Source organism: Taudactylus pleione, unplaced genomic scaffold (assembly GCF_031769625.1).
Source record: "Taudactylus pleione unplaced genomic scaffold, aTauple2 ptg000524l, whole genome shotgun sequence".
In the NCBI taxonomy this organism is placed as follows: domain Eukaryota; kingdom Metazoa; phylum Chordata; class Amphibia; order Anura; family Myobatrachidae; genus Taudactylus; species Taudactylus pleione.
In genome coordinates, this window is record NW_028284926.1 from 5,247,701 (window position 1) to 5,270,196 (window position 22,496).

The following is a 22,496-nucleotide window of genomic DNA, read 5'->3' on the forward strand; positions in this document are numbered from 1 at the left end:
TTACTTCCACCTCTACATATAAAATTAGGACTGATGAAACAATTTGTAAAAGCACTGCCTAAAGATGGAGAAACTTTCAAATATCTTTGCACCAAATTCCCTAACCTATTCAATGCTAAACTGAAGGAAGGCATTTTTACAGGCCCTGACATTAGAAAGTTAATAAAAGATGAACATTTCGGGCGTGTAATGAATATAGTGGAACTTTCGCTGTGGGCTTCGTTCAAACAAGTGATTTCAAAATTTTTAGGCAATGTCAAGGATCCAAACTACAAAGAAATTGTATAGTTACAGAAACCTTGGCTGCAATATGAGTTTAAAGGTACATTTTTTGAATTCCCATATTGAGCATTTCCCGTTATAATCTCGGAGACTACAGTGAAGAACAGGGTGAACGGTTCCACCAAGACGTTCAAGATGTAGAAAGAAGATACCAGGGTCGTTGGGACGTCAGCATGATGGCTGACTACTGCTGGATGATACACAGAGACGACACAGAAAAAGCTTATAAGCAAAAAAACGAAGTTTGTAGGCGAAAAAAAGCAAGATATTAACGATTTTTTCAATAATTAATGGTTTTGTTTCTATTATTGTTTAATTTTATTGTTATTTTATTATGTAATTAAGACAAAAACACAATATCATCTCCACTTCTTCATATTTCACAATAAATATGTCAAAAACAATTAAACTTTTTGTTTTTTCTTAATGTATGTAACCCCCTTATAGGTAAATGTGATGTGGTAATTTTTTTTAATATACTCTGCGGCTATATACATACCTTTGCAACAAACATACTGATCCTAAGTACCTGGGACACTACAAGCGGGTATGTGTGCGGTTATGATGCTAATAAAAATGCAAAATTCAGGGAAAAGTATGAACTTACGTCCCACATGCTAAGTGTATGGGGTCACATCTGTATATAATGACAGGAACACCTGCAGGTTATAGCCCAAAAATTCCTAAATATAAATGTGCGCTAATGTTACAATTATCCAATAGTTTCACTTATAATGTGAATCCACTGAACAATGTAAGTGTATTGACTACATGTGGTTTTATGTATTGGATAGGGCCCTAATTGCGATGACAGCTGAGAAAGACGACAGTTCGCCCCCCAGACTACAAGACGAAGAGATAAGGTTAGTGCTAAGATAAAGTTCTATTTCTTATTATTTAGGGAGGAATGATTTCTGTGCTTGGTGACCGTGTACATTTCCATTTGGACCCATAATTCTGCAAGTTCCAACCTACTTCTACTTTAAGAAAACACACATATGTGCTTATTATACCACAACCCAGGGCCTTGTTTGAGTAACAACTGGTGAAACGCGCGTTGGTAATTCTGGTTTAGAGACTCAGCTTGAATCTCTTATTTGCAGTGAGGACTTGAACCCCTATACCCTCATTCTGCCAGTCATCCTACCCCGCTTCCACCCCGACCTCTTCATGCTGTACATGCTGTATCACCAGCAGGAGGACGCCCTCTACTGGCAGGGGATAGTGCGTCTGGGTGTCCTGACGGACACAAAGCTGTTGGAGTTTCTGGATGTACAGAGGTGAGCAAAAGCTAAAGAATAACTTGACGTTAATTTATGGGAAGTAATTACACAAAACAGAAATACATTATATGTACTGCACACACAGTTACTAAGTGATTAAAGGTAATCGAGTCACTTGTGAAAAGATTTCATATAAACTAGAAAATAACAGCTATACATCAAGGGGTTACCCCACTGGCACTATCTGCCCCGTGCTATTTAACAAGGATTATAGGAGTAAATGTTTGCAGCAATCCTTATTATGAGTTGGGGTGTAGTCAGATTGGTGAGGAGGAGTAGGGGTACAGTTGGTGAGTGAGGGAGAATTGGGGTGTAGTTGGTGGGTGAGAGATGGGGTGCAGTTGGTGGGTGAGGGACAGTTGGGGTGCAGTTGGTGGGTAGAGAAAAATTGGGGTGCGGTTGAGTAGGTGAGGGGGAGCTGGAGTGTAGTCAGGTTGGTGAGGGGAGTCTGCAATTAGGTGGGTGAGGGGGAGTTGGGGTGCATGGGTGGGTGAGAATGAGTTGGAGTGCAGTCAGGTAGGTAAGTTGGAGTGCAGTCGAGTAGGTGAGAGGGAGCTGCCGTGCAATTGGGGAGGTAAGGGGAAGCTTGTGACTGTAAGTTGGAGTGTAGTCAGGTAGATGGGGGAAGCTGGCATGCAATTTGGGAGGAGTTGGGGTGCACAGGTGAGTGACTATGAGTTGGAGTGCAGTCGGGTAGGTATGGGGGAGCTGACGTGCAATTGCGGAGGTAAGGTGGGTACAGGGGTGGATGACTAAGTTGGAGTGCAGTCTAGTAGGTGAGGGGGAGTTGGGGTACATTATTGGCTGGGTGAAATGTGGTAGGGCTGGATTAGGTGCGAGGTTAGAGTGGCTAAAACTGTAATAGACCCATGTTACTTCCAGATCTATAAAATAGATTAGCTCACTACAAATACTGCAAGTGGTTTATATTTACTGTACATCCTGGCGTTACTGTCCTGCATTGCACTAGTGAAGTCTGCAGTATTCACAAAATCCAGAGTTTAATCAAAATTTGTAACTTGCAACCGGTTAAATATCCACAAGTCTCTCTTATATTACACATACGTTCAACCATGTCACTCTGTAACTGTTTAGGCAGCTGTGGCCGTTGAAAGACGTGAAGCTGACAACCAATCAGGTAAGAACGGAGCTGCGCTTGGGCACATGTGCAGTATACGGTATGTACAGTAATAGTATATCTTGCTCTCTGCATGTTCCGGATGCTGCTGGGACATTACCCGATGAAGATGAAGAGCTGCATGTTTCCCCAAGACGTCCACAACCTCACGGCTACGTTTTTAGGGGCCACTTTGCATGTACATGTTTAGCACTATATCCCCCCAACTGTATCTCCTTTATCCCCCCCCTTGATTCCTCCTCCTTTATTGTGCTCTGTGCAGCTGCCCCACAAGAACTATAGGGGGCAGCGCAGGGGTTTGCCAAAGCCATAGAGCTGCCAGGGTTATAATTAGAGCTGGCGCTGCCCAGTGCTATGCCCCATCCTCTGGTTTATTTCTACTAGATTAAATATTAAAGGGGAAAAAATGGCTAAAATTAATTCAAAACCTCTTTTGCGCAGTCCCCAGAGCAGTACGGACCCCGGCGTGTCGTAATAACAGTCTGTCTGTCTTCCATACTTACTCAGTAAAATCTGCCTGCCAGTGCTCGGAGTTGAATTGTATTACCTCTGCCCGACCCCCATTATAACTTGAGTAATACCACCACAACAGCATGCCCCCTACCCCTGGCTGCTACTAACAGTAAATCTGGTTATTATTGGGCTCTTGTCTCTTTATTTTAATAAACCTTCATAAAAAAAGTTTCTGGTGCCCTCATGACAGCCCAACATCCATGGTCTGCAGGTTATCAGAAGGCCGGTTATCCCCAACATGGCGCTGCCCACACCCTGCCCAAGGAGGAAGGTGAGACTTATTGGCAGTAAATGGAAAACTGGCTGCACCTGGGCGCTCATAGCATTGCCTCGGGCGGTGCCAGTAAACAGTATATCGGGGGGACAGACACTAATCTTGTGTAATGTGGCAGCTCGGCGAGGTTATAGCGTAGAGCACAACTTCTAATTTCATGTTTCTCTGATCTGTGACATTTCACTTCCCTAACTTGTTACATCTCCTCCATGGTGTATCTGTAAATCGCTTTGAGTCCTGTTGAGAGAAAAGAGCTATGAAAATAAAATTAGTATTATTATTACCGGCATTAGTCATGTATCAGTATAAGGACCGGCATTAGTCTTGTATCAGTATAAGGACCGGCATTAGTCATGTATCAGTATATGGACCAGCATTAGTCTTGTATCAGTATGAGGACCGGCATTAGTCATGTATCAGTATATGGACCGGCATTAGTCATGTATCAGTATAAGGACCGGCATTAGTCTTGTATCAGTATAAGGACCGGCATTAGTCATGTATCAGTATATGGACCAGCATTAGTCTTGTATCAGTATAAGGACCGGCATTAGTCATGTATCAGTATGAGGACCGGCATTAGTCATGTATCAGTATGAGGACCGGCATTAGTCATGTATCAGTATATGGACCGGCATTAGTCATGTATCAGTATATGGACCGGCATTAGGATGATGTATCAGTATGAGGACCGGCATTAGTCATGTATCAGTATAAGGACCGGCATTAGGATGATGTATCAGTGAGGACCGGCATTAGTCTTGTATCAGTATGAGGACCGGCATTAGTCATGTATCAGTATGAGGACCGGCATTAGACATGTATTAGTGTATGGACCGGCATTAGTCATGTATCAGTATAAGGACCGGCATTAGGATGATGTATCAGTATGAGGACCGGCATTAGTCATGTATCAGTATAAGGACCGGCATTAGTCATGTATCAGTATGAGGACCGGCATTAGACATGTATTAGTGTATGGACCGGCATTAGTCATGTATCAGTATAAGGACCGGCATTAGTCATGTATCAGTATATGGACCGGCATTAGTCATGTATCAGTATATGGACCGGCATTAGTCATGTATCAGTATAAGGACCGGCATTAGTCATGTATCAGTATAAGGACCGGCATTAGTCATGTATCAGTATGAGGACCGGCATTAGACATGTATTAGTGTATGGACCGGCATTAGTCATGTATCAGTATGAGGACCGGCATTAGACATGTATTAGTGTATGGACCGGCATTAGTCATGTATCAGTATATGGACCGGCATTAGTCAGTATCAGTATAAGGACCGGCATTAGTCATGTATCAGTATATGGACCGGCATTAGTCATGTATCAGTATAAGGACCGGCATTAGTCATGTATCAGTATAAGGACCGGCATTAGTCATGTATCAGTATGAGGACCGGCATTAGACATGTATTAGTGTATGGACCGGCATTAGTCATGTATCAGTATGAGGACCGGCATTAGACATGTATTAGTGTATGGACCGGCATTAGTCATGTATCAGTATATGGACCGGCATTAGTCATGTATCAGTATAAGGACCGGCATTAGTCATGTATCAGTATAAGGACCGGCATTAGTCATGTATCAGTATGAGGACCGGCATTAGACATGTATCAGTATAAGGACCGGCATTAGTCATGTATCAGTATGAGGACCGGCATTAGTCATGTATCAGTATGAGTACCGGCATTAGTTATGTATCAGTATGAGGACCGGCATTAGACATGTATTAGTGTATGGACCGGCATTAGTCATGTATCAGTATATGGACCGGCATTAGACATGTATCAGTATAAGGACCGGCATTAGGATGATGTATCAGTATTGGGACCAGCGTTAGTCATGTATCAGTATGAGGACCGGCATTAATCATGTATCAGTGTATGGACCGGCATTAGTCATGTACCAGTATAAGGACCGGCATTAGTCATGTATCAGTATATGGACCGGCATTAGGATGATGTATCAGTATGAGGACCGGCATTAGGATGATGTATCAGTATGAGGACCGGCATTAGTCATGTATCAGTATGAGGACCGGCATTAGTCATGTATCAGTATGAGGACCGGCATTAGGATGATGTATCAGTATGAGGACCGGCATTAGTCATGTATCAGTATGAGGACCGGCATTAGTCATGTATCAGTATGAGGACCGGCATTAGTCATGTATCAGTATATGGACCGGCATTAGTCATGTATCAGTACGAGGACCGGCATTAGTCATGTATCAGTACGAGGACCGGCATTAGACATGTATCAGTATAAGGACCGGCATTAGTCATGTATCAGTATGAGGACCGGCATTAGTCATGTATCAGTATGAGGACCGGCATTAGACATGTATCAGTATATGGACCGGCATTAGTCATGTATCAGTACGAGGACCGGCATTAGTCATGTATCAGTATGAGGACCGGCATTAGTCTTGTATCTGTATGAGGACCGGCATTAGTCATGTATCAGTATGAGGACCGGCATTAGACATGTATCAGTATGAGGACCGGCATTAGTCATGTATCAGTATGAGGACCGGCATTAGTCATGTATCAGTATGAGTACCGGCATTAGTCATGTATCAGTATGAGGACCGGCATTAGTCATGTATCAGTACGAGGACTGGCATTAGTCATGTATCAGTACGAGGACCGGAATTAGTCATGTATCAGTACGAGGACCGGCATTAGTCTTGTATCAGTACGAGGACCGGCATTAGTCATGTATCAGTACGAGGACCGGCATTAGTCATGTATCAGTACGAGGACTGGCATTAGTCATGTATCAGTATATGGACCGGCATTAGTCATGTATCAGTACGAGGACCGGCATTAGTCATGTATCAGTACGAGGACCGGCATTAGTCATGTATCAGTACGAGGACCGGCATTAGTCATGTATCAGTACGAGGACCGGCATTAGTCATGTATCCGTATGAGGACCGGCATTAGACATGTTTCAGTATGAGGACTGGCATTAGACATGTATCAGTGTATGGACCAGCATTAGTCATGTATCCGTATGAGGACCGGCATTAGACATGTATCAATATGAGGACCGGCATTAGACATGTATCAGTGTATGGACCAGCATTAGTCATGTATCAGTATATGGACCGGCATTAGTCATGTATCAGTATAAGGACCGGCATTAGGATGATGTATCAGTGAGGACCGGCATTAGTCATGTATCAGTATGAGGACCGGCATTAGTCATGTATCAGTATGAGGACCGGCATTAGACATGTATTAGTGTATGGACCGGCATTAGTCATGTATCAGTATATGGACCGGCATTAGTCATGTATCAGTATAAGGACCGGCATTAGTCATGTGTCAGTATGAGGACCGGCATTAGTCATGTATCAGTATAAGGACCGGCATTACTCATGTATCAGTATGAGGACCGGCATTAGTTATGTATCAGTATGAGGACCGGCATTAGTCATGTATCAGTATGAGGACCGGCATTAGTCATGTATCAGTATAAGGACCGGCATTAGGATGATGTATCAGTATGAGGACCGGCATTAGTCATGTATCAGTATAAGGACCGGCATTAGTCATGTGTCAGTATAAGGACCGGCATTAGGATGATGTATCAGTATGAGGACCGGCATTAGTCATGTATCAGTACGAGGACCGGCATTAGTCATGTATCAGTACGAGGACCGGCATTAGTCTTGTATCAGTACGAGGACCGGCATTAGTCATGTATCAGTACGAGGACCGGCATTAGTCATGTATCAGTATGAGGACCGGCATTAGTCATGTATCAGTATGAGGACCGGCATTAGTCATGTATCAGTATATGGACCGGCATTAGTCATGTATCAGTATATGGACCGGCATTAGGATGATGTATCAGTATGAGGACCGGCATTAGTCATGTATCAGTATAAGGACCGGCATTAGGATGATGTATCAGTGAGGACCGGCATTAGTCATGTATCAGTATGAGGACCGGCATTAGTCATGTATCAGTATGAGGACCGGCATTAGACATGTATTAGTGTATGGACCGGCATTAGTCATGTATCAGTATAAGGACCGGCATTAGGATGATGTATCAGTATGAGGACCGGCATTAGTCATGTATCAGTATAAGGACCGGCATTAGTCATGTATCAGTATGAGGACCGGCATTAGACATGTATTAGTGTATGGACCGGCATTAGTCATGTATCAGTATAAGGACCGGCATTAGTCATGTATCAGTATAAGGACCGGCATTAGTCATGTATCAGTATATGGACCGGCATTAGTCATGTATCAGTATAAGGACCGGCATTAGTCATGTATCAGTATAAGGACCGGCATTAGTCATGTATCAGTATAAGGACCGGCATTAGTCATGTATCAGTATGAGGACCGGCATTAGACATGTATTAGTGTATGGACCGGCATTAGTCATGTATCAGTATGAGGACCGGCATTAGACATGTATTAGTGTATGGACCGGCATTAGTCATGTATCAGTATATGGACCGGCATTAGTCAGTATCAGTATAAGGACCGGCATTAGTCATGTATCAGTATATGGACCGGCATTAGTCATGTATCAGTATAAGGACCGGCTTTAGTCATGTATCAGTATAAGGACCGGCATTAGTCATGTATCAGTATATGGACCGGCATTAGTCATGTATCAGTATAAGGACCGGCATTAGTCATGTATCAGTATAAGGACCGGCATTAGTCATGTATCAGTATGAGGACCGGCATTAGACATGTATCGGTATAAGGACCGGCATTAGTCATGTATCAGTATGAGGACCGGCATTAGTCATGTATCAGTATGAGTACCGGCATTAGTTATGTATTAGTGTATGGACCGGCATTAGTCATGTATCAGTATATGGACCGGCATTAGACATGTATCAGTATAAGGACCGGCATTAGGATGATGTATCAGTATTGGGACCAGCGTTAGTCATGTATCAGTATGAGGACCGGCATTAATCATGTATCAGTGTATGGACCGGCATTAGTCATGTACCAGTATAAGGACCGGCATTAGTCATGTATCAGTATATGGACCGGCATTAGGATGATGTATCAGTATGAGGACCGGCATTAGGATGATGTATCAGTATGAGGACCGGCATTAGTCATGTATCAGTATGAGGACCGGCATTAGTCATGTATCAGTATGAGGACCGGCATTAGGATGATGTATCAGTATGAGGACCGGCATTAGTCATGTATCAGTATGAGGACCGGCATTAGTCATGTATCAGTATGAGGACCGGCATTAGTCATGTATCAGTATATGGACCGGCATTAGTCATGTATCAGTACGAGGACCGGCATTAGTCATGTATCAGTACGAGGACCGGCATTAGTCATGTATCAATATAAGGACCGGCATTAGTCATGTATCAGTATGAGGACCGGCATTAGTCATGTATCAGTATGAGTACCGGCATTAGTTATGTATTAGTGTATGGACCGGCATTAGTCATGTATCAGTATATGGACCGGCATTAGACATGTATCAGTATAAGGACCGGCATTAGGATGATGTATCAGTATTGGGACCAGCGTTAGTCATGTATCAGTATGAGGACCGGCATTAATCATGTATCAGTGTATGGACCGGCATTAGTCATGTACCAGTATAAGGACCGGCATTAGTCATGTATCAGTATATGGACCGGCATTAGGATGATGTATCAGTATGAGGACCGGCATTAGGATGATGTATCAGTATGAGGACCGGCATTAGTCATGTATCAGTATGAGGACCGGCATTAGTCATGTATCAGTATGAGGACCGGCATTAGGATGATGTATCAGTATGAGGACCGGCATTAGTCATGTATCAGTATGAGGACCGGCATTAGTCATGTATCAGTATGAGGACCGGCATTAGTCATGTATCAGTATATGGACCGGCATTAGTCATGTATCAGTACGAGGACCGGCATTAGTCATGTATCAGTACGAGGACCGGCATTAGACATGTATCAGTATAAGGACCGGCGTTAGTCATGTATCAGTATGAGGACCGGCATTAGTCATGTATCAGTATGAGGACCGGCATTAGACATGTATCAGTATATGGACCGGCATTAGTCATGTATCAGTACGAGGACCGGCATTAGTCATGTATCAGTATGAGGACCGGCATTAGTCTTGTATCTGTATGAGGACCGGCATTAGTCATGTATCAGTATGAGGACCGGCATTAGACATGTATCAGTATAAGGACCGGCATTAGGATGATGTATCAGTATGAGGACCGGCATTAGTCATGTATCAGTATAAGGACCGGCATTAGGATGATGTATCAGTATGAGGACCGGCATTAGTCATGTATCAGTATAAGGACCGGCATTAGTCATGTGTCAGTATAAGGACCGGCATTAGGATGATGTATCAGTATGAGGACCGGCATTAGTCATGTATCAGTACAAGGACCGGCATTAGTCATGTATCAGTACGAGGACCGGCATTAGTCTTGTATCAGTACGAGGACCGGCATTAGTCATGTATCAGTACGAGGACCGGCATTAGTCATGTATCAGTACGAGGACCGGCATTAGTCATGTATCAGTATATGGACCGGCATTAGTCATGTATCAGTACGAGGACCGGCATTAGTCATGTATCAGTATGAGGACCGGCATTAGTCATGTATCAGTACGAGGACCGGCATTAGTCATGTATCAGTACGAGGACCGGCATTAGTCATGTATCCGTATGAGGACCGGCATTAGACATGTTTCAGTATGAGGACTGGCATTAGACATGTATCAGTGTATGGACCAGCATTAGTCATGTATCCGTATGAGGACCGGCATTAGACATGTATCAATATGAGGACCGGCATTAGACATGTATCAGTGTATGGACCAGCATTAGTCATGTATCAGTATATGGACCGGCATTAGGATGATGTATCAGTATGAGGACCGGCATTAGTCATGTATCAGTATAAGGACCGGCATTAGGATGATGTATCAGTGAGGACCGGCATTAGTCATGTATCAGTATGAGGACCGGCATTAGTCATGTATCAGTATGAGGACCGGCATTAGACATGTATTAGTGTATGGACCGGCATTAGTCATGTATCAGTATATGGACCGGCATTAGTCATGTATCAGTATAAGGACCGGCATTAGTCATGTATCAGTATGAGGACCGGCATTAGTCATGTATCAGTATAAGGACCGGCATTAGTCATGTATCAGTATGAGGACCGGCATTAGTCATGTATCAGTATGAGGACCGGCATTAGTCATGTATCAGTATGAGGACCGGCATTAGTCATGTATCAGTATAAGGACCGGCATTAGGATGATGTATCAGTATGAGGACCGGCATTAGTCATGTATCAGTATAAGGACCGGCATTAGTCATGTGTCAGTATAAGGACCGGCATTAGGATGATGTATCAGTATGAGGACCGGCATTAGTCATGTATCAGTATAAGGACCGGCATAAGTCATGTATCAGTATGAGGACCGGCATTAGACATGTATTAGTGTATGGACCGGCATTAGTCATGTATCAGTATAAGGACCGGCATTAGTCATGTATCAGTATAAGGACCGGCATTAGTCATGTATCAGTATATGGACCGGCATTAGTCATGTATCAGTATAAGGACCGGCATTAGTCATGTATCAGTATAAGGACCGGCATTAGTCATGTATCAGTATGAGGACCGGCATTAGACATGTATTAGTGTATGGACCGGCATTAGTCATGTATCAGTATGAGGACCGGCATTAGACATGTATTAGTGTATGGACCGGCATTAGTCTTGTATCAGTATATGGACCGGCATTAGTCAGTATCAGTATAAGGACCGGCATTAGTCATGTATCAGTATATGGACCGGCATTAGTCATGTATCAGTATAAGGACCGGCATTAGTCATGTATCAGTATAAGGACCGGCATTAGTCATGTATCAGTATGAGGACCGGCATTAGACATGTATTAGTGTATGGACCGGCATTAGTCATGTATCAGTATGAGGACCGGCATTAGACATGTATTAGTATATGCACCGGCATTAGTCATGTATCAGTATATGGACCGGCATTAGTCATGTATCAGTATAAGGACCGGCATTAGTCATGTATCAGTATATGGACCGGCATTAGTCATGTATCAGTATAAGGACCGGCATTAGTCATGTATCAGTATAAGGACCGGCATTAGTCATGTATCAGTATGAGGACCGGCATTAGACATGTATCAGTATAAGGACCGGCATTAGTCATGTATCAGTATGAGGACCGGCATGAGTCATGTATCAGTATGAGTACCGGCATTAGTTATGTATCAGTATGAGGACCGGCATTAGACATGTATTAGTGTATGGACCGGCATTAGGATGATGTATCAGTATTGGGACCAGCGTTAGTCATGTATCAGTATGAGGACCGGCATTAGTCATGTATCAGTGTATGGACCGGCATTAGTCATGTACCAGTATAAGGACCGGCATTAGTCATGTATCAGTATATGGACCGGCATTAGGATGATGTATCAGTATGAAGACCGGCATTAGGATGATGTATCAGTACGAGGACCGGCATTAGTCATGTATCAGTATGAGGACCGGCATTAGTCTTGTATCTGTATGAGGACCGGCATTAGTCATGTATCAGTATGAGGACCGGCATTAGACATGTATCAGTATAAGGACCGGCATTAGTCATGTATCAGTATGAGGACCGGCATTAGTCATGTATCAGTATGAGTACCGGCATTAGTTATGTATCAGTATGAGGACCGGCATTAGTCATGTATCAGTACGAGGACCGGCATTAGTCATGTATCAGTACGAGGACCGGCATTAGTCATGTATCAGTACGAGGACCGGCATTAGTCATGTATCAGTACGAGGACCGGCATTAGTCATGTATCAGTATATGGACCGGCATTAGTCATGTATCAGTACGAGGACCGGCATTAGTCATGTATCAGTATATGGACCGGCATTAGTCATGTATCAGTACGAGGACCGGCATTAGTCTTGTATCAGTACGAGGACCGGCATTAGTCATGTATCAGTATATGGACCGGCATTAATCATGTATCAGTATATGGACCGGCATTAGTCATGTATCAGTATGAGGACCGGCATTAGTCATGTATCAGTACGAGGACCGGCATTAGTCATGTATCAGTACGTGGACCGGCATTAGTCATGTATCCGTATGAGGACCGGCATTAGACATGTTTCAGTATGAGGACTGGCATTAGACATGTATCCGTGTATGGACCAGCATTAGTCATGTATCCGTATGAGGACCGGCATTAGACATGTATCAATATGAGGACCGGCATTAGACATGTATCAGTGTATGGACCAGCATTAGTCATGTATCAGTATAAGGACCGGCATTATTATGATGTATCAGTATGAGGACTGGCATTAGGATGATGTATCAGTATAAGGACCGGCATTAGTCATGTATCAGTATAAGGACCGGCATTAGTCATGTATCAGTATGAGGACCGTCATTAGACATGTATCAGTGTATGGACCGGCATTAGACATGTATCAGTGTATGGACCGGCATTAGTCATGTATCAGTGTATGGACCGGCATTAGTCATGTATCAGTATATGGATAAGGGGCAATCAGGTTAAGTATAAGGAAATGTTTTTCTATTTATAAAACTTACTGTCTGTAATGATTGTGTGGAGTTGCAGTAATTGTTATCTTAATTAAAGTGTAATTTGTTTTTCAGAGATATTCAATAGTGAAACACAAGTGCTTCAATTCTGCCACTGAGTGTCTCCAGAAGATAATGTAAGTGCACAGACCAGCCACCAACACTCAGTACCGGGTACCGGCCCACAGCCGGCCTGTTACAGGCACTGTCCTGATTAGGTGCACCCTATTAATCACTGCTTAATGTAATGAGAATCACACCCTGATGCCATGAGAATCTTCTGTGCAGAGCAACCCTATGCAGCGGATTATTTTAAATATCTATCACTATCATTTCTTGATCACCCTTTCACTAGGGAAGTGTCACCGATAAACATAAAGTCGTGTAACGCACCTACAGGATAACAAAAGCTATGTAACAATCACATATTTATTAATAGATGAAAAATAAGAATTTATATTTGCAAAATAAACCATTTGGATCCACCTTGAACATTTAACCCCAAAAACATACATTAAGTTCCCTATCTACCATATATAAAATAGAAGACCTAGAGCATTGTATACTGCCCTCCCTTGCACGATAGAGACTTACCGGCCTTTGCTGCCGCAGACTGACGCTGAGCACTATAACGGAGAGTATAGACTACGCAGCAATCACGTATTCTCGGAAACAATTCTGATTTTACCCAGTCATTAGCGAGCCTGCCATGCTTCCACACATTAATACGTTCCGCACATCCTACTCTATGTTCTGCGCAGGCTTCATGAATAAATATTTTAAGTAAATCTGCAATATATGTTTTACAGCTCGACTGTAGACCCAGAGGAGAAGCTGGAAATCATCCTGAAGACCTACAAGGAGATCGAAACAACAGTGTCCCGAGTTGTCGATAAGGACTATAAACTTCCTATGGACGATTTGCTGCCTCTACTGATATACGTTGTCTCTCGAGCAGGGTAATATTTATATACATGTAATAATATTGGGCCTGATTCAGAGGTTCATGCAAATCTCGTTGCGACTGCGTTTCCGCACGCATTGGTTCTATGAAAATTTGCTAATGTCACAGTCGTTGGGTTTTATACTAAGGCGCCTATCGGCGGCATCTTTGATCCACCGCTTGCTTACAAAGACGCACAATAGATCCTCCAAGCAACCTTATGGCTGCTCAAAATGTCTGCCGAGGTAACCCGCCGGAGCCTCTGCAACTGCGTACAAAGATGCTGCTGCTGGCCAAGGCACACCAACAAAACACTCCAAACACGTTTGCGTTTGCCTAGCTCATTGACGGTCACTGTCTGGATTCTCACTGCGACCGCCATCAATTATCAAACTTGACGCAGTGCGAATCATACGCATACGCAGTATTGAAAAAAAATCGCTAATTTCCGCAAGTATCGGATTTGCGTCCACCAACGAGTCAGGCCCAATGACACATATGGATGGTTTACAACAATGGGGCTGGATCCATATCCATTCACTAGACACAAGTGACATCACAGGGACCTGGGATGATTATTGACTCTCAGTGATGTCACCGTTTCCTAGTAAATTGATTGGCCGCCATGAATATTAGTCCTACATGGCTGCCTCCACTATGCAGAAGGTGCAGTCTTCTTTCTCTTGTACAGTATATGTGAATATTTACGTCTCATTTATTTATGTCGGTGTTCTCTTCCCAGGATACAGCACTTGGGAGCAGAAATCCACTTTATCCAAGACTTGATGGACCCCAGTAACCGGGGAGGGATATATGACTTTCTGTTGACGGCTCTGGAGGTGGGTGGTCCTGTTTCTCCTCTGCTCAGTGTTCTGCTACATAAGGAAGATAATTCCTAGGCCAGAAGTTCAGAAACTCCGCCATTACAGTCCACGTTTTAAGGAAATCCATGCTAGAGCACAGGTGACTTAATTAGCACCTCAGATCTGGACTCAATCGAGGATATCCTTAAAACCTGGCCTGTTCTGGCAGAGTTTGGGAACCTCTGTCCTAGTCCATAGTGTGTATGTGAGAAGCGATCACCTCCTCTTATACCATGATTTAGAACCAGCCATGTACAATGTTCCAGGGATTGTTGCCCAATTTATTGAAATATTTCTTAGTATGTGATGGTTTTACCTGCCTTGGCGCATGTGCTGCGGCTTGGTCATTAGGAAAACGAGATAAAATTAGTTAAAAATGTTTTTATTATATTTCAATTCAGTACCCAGGTGGTAATAAAGTGATGGGAATTAATGTAACCGTGACCATTTTCTGGAGAGAAATAAGTTGTGTACTAGTCGTTTTTACCTTGCTGATAGATCTAATGATAATAATTACAATTGACAACATTTGCCTTTTGAAGTGAGCACACCTCATGTACAGATGTCCATGGTAAGCTGTATGAGGGCGCCATTCCGGTACCATCACAGGTAGCAGAGGAAATAGACGCCATCGCTGCACCCGAAGTGTGTGGAAATCATTAATAAAGCTCTATGGAAGACATCTGTGTTCCTCTTGGACTGTTCTTCTTGGAGTGAATAATTTATTTGAACTAGACAAGATATTGGTCATTTATAATTGTACTGAAGCACATTTGCAAATCTCTAGTAAAGGGAATTTAGAGAACTAACGCGTTTCGCTAAAAAAAAAAATTTGTTGAGATAGGTGCCGACCCTCAAATCAGGACTGTCACCACTCACCATGTTGAGTGGGTGCCAAAGGCTCTGTCATTACCAGGGTGTCTCATCCTTGTGGCTGTTGGTGCGTTATTTTAAAGTTTGGGAAACATGAACAGCCCATTGTTACTCTGAGGCACATCGGCTGCTTTTTGGTATATGCCAGAATTGGCGAATTACCAGTCAATGCAAGCAGCTGTGTACACAGACCTAGGAGGACATAGTTAGAGACACTGCACCTGGCATAGAGCTGGTGTGACCAGGGCCGGCCCTAGCCCTGCCCCCTATGCAGTGCCCCCAGTAGTAGTTCCCCTTATGCAGTTCCCCCAGTAGTAGTCCCCCTTATGCAGTGCCCTTTAAACAGTGGCCCCAGTTGTAGTCCCCTCCCCCTATGCAGTACTCCCAATAGTGCCCTTTATATAGTGCCCCCAGTACTGGTCCCTCGATGCAGTGCCCCCAGTAGTAGTCCCCCCCCATATGCAGTTCCCCAGTAGTATAGCCACCCCCTTTGTAGTAGTCCTCCCTTGTTGTGCCCCCAGTGGAGGTCCCCCCCCCACCTATGCAGTGCCCCAGTAGTAACCGCCCTCCCCAGTAGACACACATGTAATAAAATAAAAACACTTACCTGAATCCCCGCTCCGGCCGCCGCCATCCGATCCTCAGTCCGAGCCGGGTCGCTCTGCATTATGGGAGAGACGTCATGACGTCTCTCCCATTACCCACTGCGGAAGCCGGAAGATGGCTCCTGCAGTGGGCACAGCGGCAGTCAGTGAGAGTCTGACAGACTCTCATTGGCTGCCACTCAAAACAAACACACAGCTGCCGGCGCTGGCGGCTGTGTGTTTGTCACTGTGTAGTGCTGACCGAACTCCGTCCGGTCAGCGCTACACGCGCGGTGCAGCTGTGTCACAGAGACACAGTCTGCCCGCGGCCCGCATGGTCGCAGCTGAGGCGCCCTCCACAATGTGGCGCCCTATTCAGCTGCGTACCATGCGTAACGGTAGAATCGGCCCTGGGTGTGACCGATGGTTGCATGTGACGACACACCAATCTGTATCACAGCGTGCACGGGAGCTGACAGCGGGCACCTCCGTCCTTGCACATTAGGCCACACAGATGTACACGAGGGAAGGAGTTTCTAGCGGAATTTGCATAAAGTCGCAGCTGGGCGATCGCCAATAGACTCAGGCCCTTCGTGTGCAGACGTCTTCCAACCTCGCTGACCAGTCTGGCTGTGCCACAATGAATCCCGCTACTAGTTTGCCCATTGACACGCCAGCCCTGGTCAGTGATCCTGGTGCTGGTAGAGGAGCAGAACCTACTTGTATGGTCGACATGAAATGAACAGGAATATTTATTTATCAGGTCACATAACATCTCCTTCTGTCTCCACAGTCCTGCTACGAACACATTCAAAAAGATGAAACCCGGCTATTCAAGTGACAGAGCCTCAGTGCTGGGACTGATCGCAGGACTTCCGGGGATAATGCAACCAAGCTTAAAGGAACTGTACTTTCTTAGTTCATCTCTAATTAAGGAGATCCCGCTGATTGCTCCATAATAGCACTTAAACCCAGGGTCGCACAGGATTTTAGTAGGAGTGACTGCACATTTTTTGGCACATTACATTTAGATGTATATACAGTATATGCATTTCATTAAATACGCATCAATCACAGACACATCTAGAAAGTGTATATATAAACCCACCCTTAGGATAGTTTACCAATTAACAAAAAAGCAGGGAGAATAATCTGGGATTTGCTCCACCTACTGGCCAGGAGTGTTACTGCAGACACATTTGTTCCCTATAATAACAGGGTGCATTTCTTGTTTATAGTAAATTCCAGACTTCCCCGTCTCTCCCTGATAAATCGTCCTACTCTATATATTAGCATGAAGACTTGGTAAATGTTGCCGGGTAATCATTAATTTAATGGTGTGCCTGAGCATAGGGCAGCCAAACAATTCAAAAGCACACATCATGATAGTTACTATTGTAAAGACAATACAACTGCTGATTTTTATACTTTATATTGTGACAGGAGAAATGAACATTTACAAAAAAAAAACAAAAAAATATGTTACGCTTAATGCCTTGGATCAATTTATACTATACAGGTAGGTCCGTAACTAGGGGTGTGCAAGCTGTACCATCACACAGAGTGCAGGGCTAGCAGCCATTATCGTTGCTGCAGTGCCACCTAGAATGCCCTTTGGATGCTCCGGACATGCACCCTGTACAGTGCTGCACTTCCTGGTGTTAGTGGCCCCTTGGTGCAATGTCATGCACTCAGGGGGGCGGGGCCGACACAAAGCGCACTGCCGTCCTGTTATGGCACTGACTACAAGTGACCTCCTCTGAGACCAGCAGAGAGCCGATAAATTGCATCAGCCATATACAGAAATTATTTATTATACAGTAACGTCTTCCTATTTATTATAGTAGAGGTAGCTGCAGTGTATGTATGTAAATATTCACAAACTATTGCTACACTACAGGAAATGTATGAAATAAAGTGTTTATTTATGGGGATTGGATATTTGGTATGGCAAATTTACATTTCTTATGGTTTTTATCCTTTTTTTGGACACATATCAGAGACCTCATTCTACACAAACCTATGGAGTGAATAATGTAGACTCGTGTTGAAGTCGTGATTGCTTTGTACAGAGAAGCGGAGTGAATTATTTATTTGAACTAGACAAGATATTGGTACTTTATAATTGTACTGCAGCACATTTGCAAATCTCTAGTAAAGGGAATTTAGAAACTAACGCGTTTCGCTAAAGAAAATTGCCTTCGCTTTCTGCCGTATGCTACAGAATCCTTACTAAGATGGTTCATATATTTTGCCTGTGACAGCGTTGGTTACTGTACGCCATTACAAACTATTGCTAACGCACATCAGCCAATTGAGGTTACGATGCCTATTAACTTTAATCACTGTGTTGAATGAAGCGACCTGATGACATTCATTAAAATTTGCATAAATAGCATGTAAAATAATAGACCGGTGTAGATTGATATAGGGATGATACCAGCGCTAAAATGCACTTAAGAGATATTAAGTAAAACGGACGGTTTATAGTGAAAAAGTTATATCATTTATTGCATATAAAACTACAGTAAATCTCCAGTATACTTCACATATAAGTTATTAATAGACCATGTAGAATAAAAAGCTTGCTCAAATGGACCGACCGTTCATTAAAAGTTCATAAATATCTTTGTAAAGATTCAAATATAGTCTCACTCATTAGATCATGTCCATGTACAGTACTTCCATATAGGCAGCGAGATATTACCGGTTCCAGGTATCACAGATTTCATACAGTCCCTTAGCAGCTGATGTTTGCACAAAGTTGGGCTGATGTAGATCCAACGGATGTTCTTTAAAACAATCAGTAGGTAAAAGAAGTATCAAATTCCATATTAGAGGATGTCAAATTCATTCAGTATATTGGGTCCAGAGATATCACTTTTTCACTATAAAGTGTCCGTTTTACTTAATATCTCTTTTAGCGCTGGTATAATCTCTATTTATATCTAATTGTTTAGCTAGGGGCTGACACCCCCTATAACAACAGCTCTCAGACAGCGCTTTAGGCTCTTCAAGAATTATTTTCCTTTGTTTAGGTCTAGATTGGTGTCATTGTTGCAAAACTATGACGGCCTTCCACTAGGAAGCACTTGTATGAAAAAGTAACATATATATACACAAGTATATTGCATGCAGCCAGCTGGAGATGTTATCCCAAAGAAAATGTACTTCCGTCACAGGCAGATGCAGCTACTGTGATCCCAAAGTTGATATATTTATCACACCATGCTCTAAATTCTACTAACCGTGTTTCAGAATGAATCTAAAATAGCACTTTGGGATAACCACGGCTTTAGACTATAAGCTCCTCTTTCCTTATGTGCTTTTCCTTCCCTCGCTTATACAGTCAGGTGCATAAATATTGGGACATTGACAGAATTTTCATATTTTGGCCTCTATTCACCACCACAATGGCTTTGAAATTAAACAAACAAGATGTGCTTTACCTGCAGACTTTCAGACTTAATTTGAGGGTAATTACATCCAAATCAGGTGAACGGTGTAGGAATTACAACGGTTTCTATTTGTGCCTCCCACTTTTTAAGGGGCCAAAACTAATGGGACTATCAACTCAAAGGCTATTTCGTGGACAGGTGTGGGCTTTTCCCTCGTTATTTCATTATCAATTAAGCAGGTAAAAGGTCTGGAGTGTGACATTTGCATTTGGAATCAGTTGCTGTAGACTCTCAATACGAGATCCAAAGAGCTGTCACTATCAGTGAAGCAAGCCATCATTAGGCTGAACAATCAAAACAAACCCATCAGAGAGATAGCAAAAACATTAGGACAATGACCCGAAGCATACTGCAAAAGCAACCAAATAATTTTTTAAGGCTAAAAAGTCAATGGCCAAGTCAATCCCCTGACCTGAATCCGATTGAGCATGCATTTCACTTGATGAAGACAAAACTGAAGGGAAAATGCCCCAAGAACAAGCAGGAACTGAAGACATTTGCAGTAGAGGCCTGGCCGAGCATCACCAGGGATGAAACCCAGCGTCTGGTGATGTCTATGCGTTCCAGACTTCAGGCTGTAATTGCCTGCAAAGGATTTGCAACAAAGTATTAAAAAGTGAAAGTTAGATTTAGGATTGTTTAGTTTGTCCCATTACTTTTGGCCCCTTAAAAAGTGGGAGGCACATATAGAACCGTTGTAATTCCTACACCGTTCACCTGATTTGGATGTAATTACCCTCAAATTAAATCTGAAAGTCTGCAGGTAAAGCACATCTTGTTTGTTTAATTTCAAAGCCATTGTGGTGGTGAATAGAGGCCAAAATATGACAATTCTGTCAATGTCCCAATATTTATGCACCTGACTGTACCATCATCTCCTCTCCCAATGCCAACAGCAGCACCAAACCTGTGGGTACTGCTGTGCTACTTCTCATTTGGGTACTATAATAGTTGATGTAGCAATGTGTATAAACCTTGTCCATGTCCTACAATACTCTATAGTGTAAGTCACTTTTTTTCTTGTTTTGTTCATACTGTTCTTGTTTATATAGCATAATAGTAATAATTATAATATATCCGTACTTGTGCAGGTTAGTTGTGAATCAAATTCCAATAAACAAACTAGTAGTATAATTGGCTTCTAACAAAAAATAATAATAATAACCCTAGTGTGTATGTACGTGATAGGGAATATAGATTGTAAGCTCCACTGGGGCAGGAACTGATGTGAATGACAAATACTATCTGTAAAGCGCTGCGGAATATGTGCGCGCTATATGAGTAACCGGTAATAGTCATGTTTCAATTCGTATTAGTGAGTTACTATAGAAGATCAATTTATTTTCTGAAATACACAGATTTGTAATAAAAAAATTGGGATAATATTAAAAACAAGAGCACACATAAAAGGCAATGTATATGGACCGGGATGTTCCCTTTTCCATCAAATTCTGTTTCTATGTGTAAATAAACTATTTTTTTTATTATTACCAATGTTTCAGCAGAGTTTTTATGTAAATTTTGTATACATTACGTTTTATAACCACCCGACATCCGTAGTGCGGCAGATCATTGTGTAGTGCTGGGATATACGGGTCAGCTTAGGGGCCCAGACGTGTGGCGTAAGAAAGTAGCGGATGACATTTTGTGTTACATTTATCGTCACTAAAGCGGAGTATCCTCTAGCAGATAGTGGAACGACCGTACGATTACAACACTGTAATTGTACAGTCGTTCCTCATTCCCTGTAGTGCCTACACTGAACGATATGTCATTCAGTGTAGGCTACCTCTCTCATCCCCCTGATCATGGTCAATCTGTCGTTATCGGCATGTTCAGGCGATGATTGATGTCAAAAACAACCAGTGGAAGCGCACGTCGCTGGTCTTTTTTGACAATTTCATGCCCGATTTGTGCACGATTGATGAGCGATTGAACGATATCGTTATCGTTCAATTGCTCATTTTAATCGGCAAGTGGATTCGTGGCCTGTGTGTAAGTAAAGGCAGAGCTCATTTTAAGAAAAAAATAATTTCATTGTTACCCGTCCTTGGTGGTGGTAACCAAATTCCTAAAATTGTGGTGTAGCAGCATAAGAGCCGTTACTCCCAAGTTTGCGCCCATTTTGAGTTGTTGCCTGTTTTTTGCTTGGATTAGCATGGTGAGATTATGCCATCTGTCCCAAGGAAACTTTTTAAAAGGGTTTTTAGTTAAGATTACAGAGAAATGAATCACTGTTCATCCCCTGCTTATATTTTGCACTGCTGGGATTTGTATGGCAGGAGCAGAGCCAACGTGACACAATCACATGCAACTTAACTGTCCGTAAGTACGTTTTTTTGTGGGCCGCACTTTCCTAGGGATTCCAGCACTGTGCTAACCGGCCGAGTGTCCATCCCTCTGGTATAGCACCACCAGCCCCGGCTGGTAAAGCCCAGTGCTGGTTAATGGAAAATCGCTGGGACCTCAGGCTCTTTGTCCACTCTCGGTTTTTTCCCCCACTACCAGCCTATGCGTAAAAGTCTAGAGCTGAGTAGCATTTTATTGGGGGTGGCTCAGTCTGTTTTCCTTTTTGTGCAAATTTTTGCACTTCATAAAATGATAAAAAGATTCGGGATAGGA

At 43.0% G+C, this 22,496-nt stretch overlaps 1 protein-coding gene across 1 annotated transcript in view; it reads left to right on the forward strand.

Moving 5' to 3' along the window:
- ALS2CL (ALS2 C-terminal like) overlaps positions 1–19,798 on the forward strand; it is an 84,249-nt gene extending 64,451 nt beyond the window's left edge. The window contains exons 21-28 of the mRNA XM_088450796.1: positions 1,077–1,145; positions 1,386–1,562; positions 2,661–2,703; positions 3,407–3,487; positions 13,229–13,290; positions 13,963–14,112; positions 14,839–14,935; positions 17,210–19,798. Of these exons, the coding sequence (XP_088306922.1) occupies positions 1,077–1,145; positions 1,386–1,562; positions 2,661–2,703; positions 3,407–3,487; positions 13,229–13,290; positions 13,963–14,112; positions 14,839–14,935; positions 17,210–17,257 (727 nt within the window). The 3' untranslated portion in view covers positions 17,258–19,798. The remainder of the gene's footprint in view (positions 1–1,076; positions 1,146–1,385; positions 1,563–2,660; positions 2,704–3,406; positions 3,488–13,228; positions 13,291–13,962; positions 14,113–14,838; positions 14,936–17,209) is intronic.
- Positions 19,799–22,496: the final 2,698 nt, after the last annotated feature.